Raw genomic sequence first — 13,741 nt, 5'->3', positions numbered from 1 at the left:
AAGAAATAAAATTATTTCACATCACAATGTTTTTTCTCATTAGATTGAAGTATTTGTAATTATAAGACATACCTCATGTAGGAAATATTTCTAAAATTTTCAGGTTAGTATTTTATTTATAAGTTTTTTCAGCACATGTTTACATTTCATTATGTGGAATAAGTACATATACACAACATATCTTAATTCTATTTTTCCTTTTTTTGTTTCTAAAAAGAGTGTTATGGTTGATACATTGTATCAACTTGAGAAGTTTACTAGTTTTAACTGAGAGACTCAGCAAGCAGCCAGTATCCTTACTTTGTAAATATCCTCAGCCTGTATAAGAGGGCACACAGATTTTGTGAGTGCTACACCTTCCCTGGAGGAGGGAGTGGTCTGTGTAAAAATAAGGGAGGAGAAAAGGCTTATTCCACCCTTTTGCTCTGGCTGCTGCCTTAAAGTGTTGCCCCAGTGCCATTCCTCAAGCCAGCTGATTATGGACTGAAACCTCCACAAACAGTGCGCTAAACTTTTCCTTCCCTAATTTTGGATATCAGGTGTTTTGTCTCAGCAACAAGAGAAAATTAACCAAGACAGAAAAGTAAAATTAACAAACAAATAATGATACAGAATTCCACATCCCCTCTTTAGTCTGTTTCAGAGTACTTTTTAAAGTATGTATCAGATTATGCATCCTTCTGCCTTTTCACCTAACATTACCTTTCATTATACTTCAGCTGATCACAAACTCACCACAGCCTCAGCATTACAGTCTGAGCCCTGACTACCTCTCTAAACTCATCAAATGCTTCTTCCCTTCTTTTACTGGGCTCCTTCTACACTGGCCTCACCTCTGTGACCCAACTCCTCAGGGACCTCTGCCCAGAATTCTCATCCATTCCACCTGTTCTTCCTATGGCTGACTCAACTTTCAGGTTTCAGTTTGATTTGGTTAGGTTATTACAAATAATAGCATTTACTCTGTATGAGAAAGGGACTTTCATTAACAACACAATGTAGCTCACAGAATCTCATCCAAGGAGTGGAGGCAAAACCACCCCAACATACTCAAAGATCTAGTGGGAATCAACTGCTGCTGCCACCCCTCAGTAAGACTGCGATTCTGCAGTCACTGATGATTATCACAGGCTAGCAAAAGTATATACGTGTTTTCTCCTCTTGCTCACTTCCAAGCTGGAGTTTTGGGCGGCCTCTTTGGAGGGCCCCAGGTCACATCTGTGCCAGAAGTTCAATGAAAATATTTTCTCATAGCAAATGTCTCAGACATTCTAAGAGTGCTACAAAGTTCTGGGCTTTTGGAAAACATTTCACATGAATACTAAACATTGTGTTACTCACCATAAAGGCCTTCCATGACAATCTTTAGTGCATTTCCCTACACTAGATCCTTTATTCTTTCATTGTCCCTTCTGAACCTCAAAGGCAAGAAGACACCAGGAAAAGGAGTTAAGGAGGGACAAAAGTATTTCCAACAGTCCTGCAGCACAAGCTCAGACAAACACCAGATGGTGTAGGCGATATTGCTAAACACAAAGTAGGAGAAATGTCTAGAAAGGCAGGGTTGGGTATGAAAGGCCTTGTGAGCCAAGGGCGTGTGGACTCATTCTCAGGTAGCACCACAGGGTGGAAAGTGGGGAGTCCTACTTAGATTACATTTTAGAAAGATTAGGTGACAGCATGGATGCTAGATTTCAAAGCAGCAAAACGGAAAATAGAACAGCTATGAGTTTAAAAAAGATGTAGGCTTAAAATAAGGATTTGATATACAGTAGGGGCAAACAGAATACACTACGAGGTCAAACTGCCAATTTTAAAGAAGTATTTGGAGGCTAAAGAAAAATGCAGTATACAGACTGTGCTTTGGATGGTGTCATTAATTGTGGTAAAAGACCTCGAGGAGCCATGGTTCACAGTGGTGAGACTGGCGAGACTTCTAGGTAAACTCTGTAAAATGGACTTTCAAGTACTTTCGCTGTGGAAATGTGTGCAGAAATGTACAGCAGATACATCGACACCTGAGCCTGAAGCTTAAGAGAAAGGTACTGATGGTGTAGGCTGCTTGTCCAGATACCACAGGAAGGCTTTGTGCCTCATATCCTATTTATTTGTATTCAGGACTTGTATTTGAATTTGGCTGTTACAAACTTTATTTCTCCCAAATCACAAATCCAGAGGTCAGGATCAGACTCAGATCTATTTATATGTTAATATGTGCACAAACTCCCCACCTTACTGTAATCCTTACATATCCTTCCCAGGACAGGTACGCTCCCTGTATACCTCATACATTTTATTGTTGTTTTGTTTTTGATCTGGAATCAATCAACATTAAACCAAAATGGAAATAAAAACTTAAATGTATTAATACAGAATAACTATATAAAGTAAGAGGAAAAATAGTTTATATGGATCCACTTTTAAAAAAAAATAAAAATCACAACTCTTACAAAACACTATTTTCACTTAATCATTGTATCAGTGATAGAGACTGAATTCCTAAACAAACCATACCATGACATACCTTGTATACACTTAAATTCATTAACAGACAAACCACACCAGCTGCTTAAAACTAATTACAACAAGGTTTACTGCTTCCAAGAGACACGGAGTAAGCTTGGACATGATTAGAAAGAGACAAACAAGCAGCACCTTCCGGTTCTGGCCTTGTGAGCAACAGGATGTATGCTGAGTTTGTCCGAGATGATGTTGACCAGAACCAACCAGAGCTGACCAGGAGTCACAGTGTAGTTCTCTAACCCAAATTTACTCTGCACCTCTTGTCTTTGAATTTAGTCCTCAGGGATGATTCCTGTGGATGAGTCTTTAGCATCTTGAAAATTCCACAAGAGAAAGAAAGAAAGTGCCTGTCATTCCTAGAAGTAAGTAATACAATTCATGGCTCTTCATTAGGGTGAACTGTTCATAAATGGTAAGATGTGTGTTGCCCTCAGGCCTTGAGGTCATGACATTTATCCTCAGATAGGAGAGCCAACCCGTGAAGGACCAATAATAGTACATTTCCAGGTAGCAAAACACTCTTGTTTTGGTTAAGCTTGGGCTTATTATTGAGAGTCACAGGGCTCATCTTGATTTGTATATGTATACACATCCAGATCTATATGGATAGACGCCTAAGAACATGATCATTTCTATTCTTCAGAAAGTAGTTTGGATTCAGACAAGAAAATTACAAGTTTACATACATTCCCATTTTCATAGCAACTTACGATTTCAGTCTCCAACAAGAATAGGCAACACTGTGTTTAGATATAATTTGGGTGGATAAATACCCAAGAAGTTTCAGCTGGGAATTCTGCTTCCTTTGTCTTCAGGGTGAGGGATAAAGTATCTGAGACGCTTCACTAAGCACCAATAAGAGACAAGCCTTGCTTCACTTTAAAGTAACATACCATCTTCCATGAGATATAACATATAAATAATAAGATAGTCTTCGAGTTCTAAGTTTCCAACTGCATCAGAGTAAAGTGCAGGAAAAAAAGTGGTTCTTTGGAAGTTTCAAACTGACTTCAAACATGAAAGACAAGAAGCCCAATAATGGTGCATTGAGTCTAAATCCATCCATTGTGTCCTCCACGCTCCATGCTCCCATTACTCTGTATACAGAGACTAGAGCTCTTCCAGGTCAGTCAAGTCCACGGCCACTTTCAAAAACAGCGTGTCATCTTTAATGTAGGTGTTCTTGGTGCTCTCCAAAGTGGAATGAGCCACAAAGCGGGGACAGCCAGATGCAATGTTCATCTCCCCATCAGGTTTTTTAAAACTGCTGCTATTGGGGTCAGCTTTGAAGGTCTCCGTAATGTGGTTCTTTTTGCCACTCTGGTCCAAAAGCATCAGGGTCACTCTCTGCCTAAATGGCCACTGCAACAGTGAGTCAAACTCTCCTCGCATCACCACAAAGTACAGGGACAGGTGTGTCCCCTTCCCGGACCCATCCCCATTCAAGTATGCTCGAGCACACAGCCGGTAGCCGCAGCGGCTGGTATAGAATGGCTGGCTGAAGATGGAGACTGTGTGCCCGTCCACTGCCTCCCTTTTCTTCACCTTGTAGTCCGTCACCTTCCAGATGAGCTTTCCATTGTAGCAGGCACCCTCGAGCAGTTTAAATCGCTCTTCATTTTTATTCAGCTGTGTTTTATGAATGTTAATGTGAGCATCATGTTTGTTAGTCTCCCCTTCTAAAACAACTGCAAAGGAAAAAAATAAAAATAAAAAAAAGGTTTCAAAGGTTTCATACACCTGAAAGATGTCTTTAAAACTTGCTCAAAGTGGAATTTTGTTGACTATAGAGAACCAATCAAATTGATATCCTAAAGATGAACTAAATTCAGTGTTCCCAAGTGGGCCGCATATTGATGTTAACTCAGTGAATAGCATGTCTTAGCAAAGAGCATCAAAAAATAAGAATGCATATACTTAAGGTGAAACCTGACAAAGGGTAGAAAAGGTGCTGAAGCATTTGTCTAGAGTAATCCACATTATTAGTATGGTGAGCTCACACTTTTCTAACCACAGCGCTTTTGTCTTTAAAGGTGTTGGGGACTGAACACCAGGCATCAGGCTCACTGGGCAGCTGCTCTACCACTGAATACTTTAGAATCGCCAGGCCCTTTTATGTTTTCCACATAAAACATATCTACCACATCTCTCTTTTAACTTTCTTATTTCCCACTGTCTTAAAATCATCACTCCGGCTGGTCTGACGGCAGTGGGTTATCAGAACTTACTAACATTAGTGTCACTAAAGTTGGTACACCACCCACCCCACTGCTAAATTAGACTGGCTTAAAAAAATCATCAAAAAAAATCATCACTCCTAGTTTTGGAATCTTCCTGCTCCATTTCTGCCTCAGTGGGGGACTGAGCCTCATTTCTGCCTGAGTAGCCAGAATCTCACAAACAGCAGACAGATTTGTTCACCTGAGAGATGGGAACATGGGGCTAGGTGTCTGCAGACAGACAGGTCACAAAAGAAACAAAATAGTAGACATACCTAATCGTCGATCATTGGTTTCTAGCAGAGTGATTTTCTGTTTCACTGTGTCAACTGCTTCCACCAAAGACCTCAGGTCAAAGTTATGTTGTTGCTGGTTAACCATTTTTAACAACTGACACACTTGAGCTTCTAGCCAGGCTGACTTGTCAACGTGACTGGCAAGCACCTTTTAATACACAATGGACCATAATATTTAAAAGTGTTTAGTTAATATTTTAGTAATTCATCAAGATTAAATTTTTTCAACTCAAACATTTTGCATTTAATCAATTAATGAAACGAAAGCACTCCAGAGGAGAAACTCCAATGAATATCAGAAATCCCAGTCCCTTAATAACCTCCTCCTCTTCCCTTATCCAGTGCATGTTCCAAACCTTTGAATTTTTCTTTATCTAATTGCTCACTCACCCCATTTTTCTGCCTTGTATTTTCTGCTATCTATTCTCTGGCTGCCTCTCCTCTTGCACAGTCACTGTTTCCTCTGAGAAGCTAATCTCCCAGTTCCTTGTTGCTCTGGGGGGGGGGGCAGTCCCCAACTCTCTTACGTAGAAGAGAGTAAATAAATCACTTCATCTTGCCCAAGTGCCTTAATTCCAACTGAATGGATTGGGTATTTTAAAAAGGCCAGAATTGAGGCTATAATATATGATGGATTTCCTTTTTTCTGAATTTTTCTGTACACACACACATATGGACATTCATATGTATGCAGTTATACACACATTCATGCAATATGCATACATGTGTATATACACATATATGTATCTATACCTCTCTGTGTGTATGCACAGACCAAATGTTGAAATTAAATGGCTAAGATTTTCTTAAATAAGCCAAATTTCAAATCACTGCCTTGAAGCAAGATAAAAGATAACTGGAAGTAGAGACAGATTGTTCTCCAAGGGAAAAAAGGATCAAGAGATGGGGAAGAAGTGAGGGGTAGGGGAAAAAGAAATTGGGATGTGTTGTATACATGTACCAACTCCACACAAGGAAGGTGAGCATGTTGTACTGCAGGTATGTATAGAAAAATACAAGGAAATGGGATAAAGAATTGGAGGAGGAGGGAAGAGAAAAGGGGAAAAAGGAATTAAGATGTGTTTCTTACATGCACCAAATTCCCACCAGGAATGTAAATGTTATGTACTAATAAACCACTAACTTGAAATGTTTGTTGTATCTTTTTCACATCTCAAAATCTTTCACTATAAATTTTATAATGATAAAAGCATATTCATCCGGAACCCATTTATGATTATTTAACATTCATAATTAATACAGTCTTGGGGGGCATATTTTAGTGATGTTTACAGCACTTTTTTCCCACAAGAATTAATAGTCTCACTTGGTTGCCTACAAAATGCATAACTACAGATGATTTCAATGAATCAGAAATAGAATAGTATTCTCACAATATTAATTAAAACCCTAATTGCTGCAGATTATATGAGAGAAATAAATATTGAATTTACTGAGACCATTGGGGTGATGCATTGGGGTTAGGGAAGAGATGACCTACTTTCTTAGGAAATACTGGAGTGTGGAGAGGTAGAGAGCTGTGACACTTGTAGAGTACTCAGAAATGGTAGTGAGATGTGGAAGGGAAGTGGAAGGGGTGGAAAATGCAGATGATGATATAAATGAACAGAACACTGACAACAGCAACACAGAGTCCACAGATGTTCTTTGAGCATCTGTGTTATTCTTGGCAGTTTTATACTATATTTGAAGTTACTTCCACTTATAAAGGTAGAGGAAGACCCTTACTACCAATGGAAAGCCAGATCTCATCTCTGAGTGCAAAGGCCACTTCTTACCTGTATGTTTGAGAGGAAGCTTCCATTTTTGCCAAACAACTGCGTAAACTGCTTGAACTCCTTTTCGAATTTCCTTACAGTTTCTGCTAGCTGCTGGATTTTACTTTCTTTTTGCTCTAGGCTCTTATATAAGTCAGAAATCTAGTATCAGAAATGTGAATAAGAAAAAATGAGATCACTGAAATACATGCATGCAAGTTAAAATAGTACTTGCAGGTACAAACGTTTCTAGGAATATATATATATATATATATATATATATATATATATTTCTGAAAATATTCACAGGTAGATTCCTATAAAATTCTAGAAAAATATTTTCAGGTAGTTTCATAAACCCATATCCACAGAATTTCACATCAGCCTGTTAATGATGGTTTTTCTAACAGCAGTGACATCACTTGGCTGAACTTACTGAACTGGTTCATTTCACCTATTTGTTATGTACTTAGAAAATAACCACAGATTATGATCCTCATATCCCATTAGATGTTATCCACACAAAATACTGATAGTAAGAATGACTGAAGTGTGCTGAATTTCTACCGTACTTGTTATGATTTACATCTATATCTCTCCCCAAAGCCTTATGTACTCTTAGGTGGGAGTCTGGGGAGGTGATTGGATCATAAAGTGTGACAGTCATCAGTATAGTCCACTGATGAGTTTACAGCTAATGTTGGGAGGTGAAGTGGGTCTGAGGAGATAGGTCACTAGGGAGCAACCCAGAAGGGCATCTCTCCCTCTACTGCTCCTGCCTGCACTGTTGGCTTCCTGCTGCCCTGTAGTGAGCAGCCCCCTTTGCCATGCCATGCTGCCTGTACTGAGGACTGAAACCTGGACACATTGAGCGCCAAACAGACCTCTCTTCCTCTAATTTGCAATGTCAGATGTTGCATTAGGGCAAGCAGGGAAGTCACTAAGACAACACTCTTATATCCATGGGATTCTTTAACCCTCAAAGAACCCTTACAAATTAGGTATGGGCCCATTTTCCCAGATGAGCAAACAGAGGTATAGAGTTTGTAGAACCTGACCAAGGACAAAGGCTAGCAAGTAGGAGGCAAAATACATGAAGAAAGTGTAATCTATTTGTTATCTGAGGGAAACAACCAGAAATCTAAGAGTGATTATGCACAACGCTGATCCCCGTATCCTTTACATGCAGTGCCTGCCCACTTCAACTACTAACATAATACAAAGCAAGAACTCTTATGTCCATTCTCACCTCACCTTGTTTGAGTATCACTTCAACCTTTATTATTTCTCACTGGGTTTGCGACAAACAGCTTCCTTACTGGTCCTAGATAACACCTACCCTGACACACACCAGAACACAAGCTCTACGGAGCTGGGACTGGCAGAGATCCCACTCTCCATGGGAGGCCAGAAACTGAATAAGAGCATGATACTCGTTAAGGAATGAATGGCTGAGTGCTCTTCATCTAAACACATATTTTCCTGTACTGAAGATTGAACTCAGGGTCTCTGCACTGAGCTATATCCCCAGCCCTTTGTCCATTTCTTGAGATAGGGTCTTGTTAACTTGCTCAGCCTGGACTCAAGCTTGTGATCCTCCTGCCTCAACCTCCCAGTGTACTGGGATTACAGGCGTGCTCTACTGCAGCTAGTTCATGTTTAGTCTTGTTCTTCTCCAATTCATATTTTAAACTGTGACCAAAATAATGTTAAGGGACAATCTAGTCTTTTGCCTCCCCTACTTAAGTGACCAGTGGCTTTCCTTTATAGGTTACCCTGGGCCCTAATCATCTGTCCCCTGGCTACACTTTCAGCCTCCTGCCTATTCACACCCATGTACACCTTGTCCAGGAAGGAGACGTCCACATCTTCCCTTTTCATCTAGAAACTACTGCTTTCTAAGGTGCTGCTCAAGGGTACATCTCAGGAATACCTGCTCACTAGCATTACCCACCTAACACCACTAGCTACAACTTACCCTATCGCTGTTTTGTTTTGGTCTTTTTCCTTTTTATTGGTACTGGGGATCGAACTCACCACTGCCTGCTTGCAAGGCAGGCGCTAATGCCGCTGAGCTAAATCTCCAGCCCCTACCCTACTGCTGTTGTATAAACTGCTTTGCTTCTGTTCCTCCATTAAATTGTTTCTTGGGCCTTAGCCACATCTCATTTATTTCTAAATGAGAAGCTGCTGGTGGCCAGGGCACAGGGTACATGATTGAGGAACAAGCACACAAATGATTGCCACAGTGGTTCCATGGATCTCTGGCCCAGAATCCCCTCTGTGGACCCCAGGACAGTCTTCTCCCTACCCACTTGACTCTCTCCCACCCTTACCTCCAGCCACTCCTGCTCCTGTGGTGGCCATGTCAGTAAATTACCTCCTGCTTTCCCTGCCTTCTAGCGTACAGCACTATTTCAACCTTGGATGTCTCCTGATACCCTGCAGCCCACTCACATGGCCTCATTCAAGCCCTCAAAATGCCACCACTACCTCCAGCATCTTGCTGCCACTTAATATCAAAATGTTTATGCCAACAGCCAAACCATATTATTTCAATATTATTTCATTTACCCCTCCACACAACCCCACTTATGAATGAGGACCTGGGGAAGAGAGAGGTAAAACAGCTTAATTAAACTCAGAGCCCATGTGGAGCCAGGCTGTATGCCACATAGTGTCAGGATATGAGCCCAGGTCTTTCAGCTCCCGGCCCTCACTCTGACATCTGTCTCACTATAAAAAGCCAAACAATTACCTGGCCTAGTATTTTCATATTTAAAACTTCCACTAGCTCCATATTATTAAATAATACATTTTGTCCTTAAATTCTTTCTAAAAAGAAACAGAATGCATGAGTAAAACTACAGTTGAACACAGTGTTAGAAAAGTCTTGGCTTGCATGGAAGGCAACTGTGATCTGGATTCATCCAACACAATGGTCTCGAGCCACTCCCTGTCTCACACTTGGAAGCATCTGAAAATCTCATTTCCTTAACCCAGTAACATCTGGTGTGCCTCTCTGCCTTGGAACCAGCTCTCCCTTTCTGGAATCCTATTGCCACAGCACTGTAACTGACCAGACTTCTCTTCTCTCATGATGCAGTCTCTATGTCCTGCCTTGAAACCTTCCACAAGTTTTCTCTAGAAGCCTTGTACCTCAGGCAGAGTTATGGGGTTTCCCATGAGGCATCACAACTTACCCATTTACACTGTCCCTTAGCTCCAGCAATGAACATCGTACCTGACATGTGAGAGGTGCCAGTTGGACAAAGAGATGGACAGATGTGGCAGGTGTACAGAAAGAATTTTCAAACAGTTACTGGCCAACATGCCTTCTACCAAAGTTACTGTTTAATCAGTCTTTCTAATTTTCTCCAGGATCTGACCTGGAACTTACATGCGCAGTTTAGCATAGAATCAGACATCATAAAATAATTGGCAATAGTAAAATTCAGCTCCTTCCCTGAAGACAAGTTTTCTTCCCATGTGGGTTTGAAAAGTCTGACCTTACTGGGAATTATTTCCCACACCTATAATCCCAGCACTCTGGAAGGCTGAGGCAAGAGGATCAGATGCGTAGGCAACCTAGAGATTTAGTGAGGTACCATCTCAAAATAAAACATTTTCGAAAACGCTGGGGATGTCACTAAGTGCAAAGTTCCTAAGTTGAATCCCTAGTATTGAAAAGAAAAAAAGGGCGGAAAAAGTCTGATCCTCTGAGGTGTTCTAACAAAATAATTAACTTTCATAATCACCATTCATTAGAAACAGCAATTTTGAGGTCTCTTCTGCATGCTCCAGGCATTATGACACAATTTCATCTGATAATCACAGCTCAGTGAAGTACATAAAATGAAATAAATGCACATGTATAGTGTTGTAAAGCTTCTCAAAGGCAGTTTAAACTTACTTTTAAATCACCAAAATCCACAATGTTTAGGATAGTCAACTGGTCTTTCATGGTAATACTGATATAATGTTAAAACATCGAACATCTACTAAGTTCCAGGTGGTAACCAGAAGGTGCATGGAGAGGCAGTAAGAGATACCATGAGGAACCCTGAGCCTAGACTTGGAGGACATGCCTTGACAATGAATCCTTCCACCTACAAGTCACAAACACATTAGCACTTCTTCGAGCTTAGTTGCTACACCTGCTGAATGAGGAGTTGGAACCAAAGGTCCCCAAGTCACCACTGGTCCCAGCGTTTCATGATTCTGCCAGACTGCCTGGCCCCTCAGGAGGGAAACAATAACCTGTGCTGACACAGAAAGGGATTCACCAGCAGGCCCACGAAACCACCAAGTCCTGACATTTCTACTGCCTCCCTGTAGATGCAGACCCTCAAACAAAGGCTCACCTGTTCCTCTAACTGGAAGTTCTTCTCCAGAACCAGAAGCATGTGTTCTCGCAAGGCTGACTGTTCATGCTCCTGCAGGTTCCCTCGCTTGTCCTTGAGTATAAAGACAGAAAGAAGCCCAGTTACCAAGAGGTGCAGAGAAGGAAGGAAGCAGTGGGATATTCTGCTAATGCAGAACCTCGGCAGCTTTGCTGTTTTAATTGTACAGATCCCCCTCATCTCTGGGTGGGTTTAGGAAAAATGGTTCTACAAGTACTTTTCCAGCTCTGGGATTCTACAGTGTTCATGAGGCAATCTTAAACTTAACAAAGACCTAAGCCACTATCAAAACCCTCAGCACTGATTTTCTTCCTAGCCCTTCCTGTGAGCTAGGAATAATCACTATCCTCACTATTCCTTATATCCTTGCTGGGTTCTCTCTAGTGTAATTTTTAACCTAGGATGGTTCTCCCTCCCATCATTGTCCTATTGTTAGGGCCAGAAGTTTTCAACCTAATTTCAGCCTATGCAAATTAACACCCATAAAAGTGTTATAAGCTTGTGAAAAGAAATAGTTACTTCCCCCTTGATGATTACAATACTGATTTGCAAACTGCCTCTATTACTAGTCTAAATGAAGGTTACTGTTTCAGGTGGTCCACATAGTATAAGCAAATGTTCATCACCAATTTCGCTTTAGTTTAGGGCTGGCCAGTATACTTAAGTTTCCTACTTACAACAGGTAATAGTTCCTGTTGCAGATCCAGTTGCCTCTATGTCCTAGAAATGGCTGGTCATTTTCATACATATCAGAAGAACCAATCCCAACTGAAAAGCTATTCTGCCTCTGTACCTTCTGTTTGCTTATTCCATATAAACCCTGACCACCAGAGATCAGGGCCTAATATTTTGGAAATGATCCTGATCAGTGCCTGTTGACATTGATCAAGATCTACCTCCTAATTCTGGGTGTCATTTCGAGTCTTCTCTTTGCTGTTGCAGAAGTAGAGATCAAACTTTATTTTCTTAAGAATTTATTGTATAAATTTATTGAATAATTATTTTAAGGATGCAGTAAGTCCCCAACTTATGAATGAGTTCTGTTCTGGGAGAATAGCTCCTAAGATCTGTTTGTAAGCCAACAGTATACCCGTGAAAACCCACAATTCAATGTTCCTAAGTTGGGGACTTACTGTAAGTATAAAATAGCCTGTGGCTTCTAGTTTTTTCACCAGCATGAGTCTAAGTGCTGCTAAGAAGGTTCTTTATAGACATGATGAATATAATTAGCTAATCTTAAATGAACAAGATTATCCATCCATACAGGTGGACCTCACCTAATCAGCTGAAGGTTTCCTGAATGTTATGGTTGATACACTGTGTCAATTTGAGAAAGTGAGATGTTTAGCTTAAATGATTCAGAGGGGACCAGGGTCCTTACTTTGTAACATCCTCAGTCTGTGAAAAAGGAGGGCACAGAAACTGTGTGAGTGCTACACCCACCTGAGAGGCATAGCCTACTTATGATATAGGGGAGGGAAAGGGGCTTGCTTCCTACTTTCAGCCCTTTTACCCTTGTCCTTTTTGGTATCTGCCACAGCTGCCACCAATGGCTGCTATTCAGCCACACCATTCTTCCTTGGAGCCAACTGAGTATGGACTGAAACCTCGACAAATAAACCTTTCTTTCCTTAATGTTAGGCATCAGGAATTTTTTATCAGCAATGACAGAAAAGTAACCAAGAGAGTAAAGAAGAAGCACTTCACAGGACTGCAGCATAGAAACTCCAGCCTGAGTCTGCAGACTGCTGGGCTGCTCTGCCCGTTCATACTTGCCTCTGCACCACAAGCAGTGGAAGATGGGGCAGAAGGAAAAGATTTGGGAGTTAACTTCCACAACTGCATGAGTCAATTATTCATATACAAGTGTGTTTCCCTGTAGCATCCTAATATATTTACAGTATTAAAATCCTCTAGATTGCAACCATGTATCAAGCATGGAATCAAAGAGTAACTTGGACTTGCCCAGTGACTTATACAGTAGAATATAAAGGCAGAAACAAACGGACATCTCTTACCTTTACAGCACAGCCGTAGCGCTTAAAAGGGCAGTGTTGCTCAGCCTCTGGACACACAGCCAGATGTTCATCTACCTATAAGACAGGCAGCCTCAAGTTATGGAAACCCCCCATCAACTCCCCATGCTGGAGTGGTTGCAGCTAGCAGGGGGCCCAGTATAGTGAAGATGGATGGCGAGACAGTAGAAGGCAAGAACTTGGGGAGAAGAGCTTGGATGGGTACTGAGAAGTGGCTGCAAGGAGAAGAGAAGAGAGCACAGAGATAGGGTCCAGTGGGGTTGACTCAAAGCTCAGGCTTTTGCATTGGGTTTCTGTCAAACACACATCACAAAGACGGCTTATTCTTTCCCTTACATAGAATGTACAGAAAGGACTATTTACAGTTACCTTGGTTCTCGGAATAACCTGTGAGCACTTGTTGGGACAAGACAGTGGGTACTCAGGACACAAATTCTCTTCATGATTCTGAAAAAGAAGGTGTGATGAAACAGAATCAAGGCTTTT

At 41.1% G+C, this 13,741-nt stretch overlaps 1 protein-coding gene across 14 annotated transcripts in view; it reads right to left on the bottom strand.

Moving 5' to 3' along the window:
- Positions 1–685: 685 nt before the first annotated feature.
- Traf5 (TNF receptor associated factor 5) overlaps positions 686–13,741 on the bottom strand; it is a 44,366-nt gene continuing 31,310 nt past the window's right edge. For all 14 annotated transcript variants that reach the window (XM_013157617.2, XM_003474343.4, XM_063236838.1 and 11 more), the window contains 6 exons: positions 13,625–13,702; positions 13,238–13,312; positions 11,181–11,273; positions 6,838–6,978; positions 5,018–5,186; positions 686–4,211 (listed from right to left, as the gene is read on the bottom strand). In XM_013157617.2, the coding sequence (XP_013013071.1) occupies positions 3,634–4,211; positions 5,018–5,186; positions 6,838–6,978; positions 11,181–11,273; positions 13,238–13,312; positions 13,625–13,702 (1,134 nt within the window). In that variant the 3' untranslated portion in view covers positions 686–3,633. The remainder of the gene's footprint in view (positions 4,212–5,017; positions 5,187–6,837; positions 6,979–11,180; positions 11,274–13,237; positions 13,313–13,624; positions 13,703–13,741) is intronic.

The sequence above is a fragment of the Cavia porcellus genome, unplaced genomic scaffold (genome assembly GCF_034190915.1).
Source record: "Cavia porcellus strain 051 isolate PalLab524CR breed Dunkin Hartley unplaced genomic scaffold, mCavPor4.1 scaffold_26, whole genome shotgun sequence".
In the NCBI taxonomy this organism is placed as follows: Eukaryota; Metazoa; Chordata; class Mammalia; order Rodentia; family Caviidae; genus Cavia; species Cavia porcellus.
Note: the sequence above shows the minus strand (reverse complement) of the source record. Positions and strands in the feature narration are given on the sequence as shown.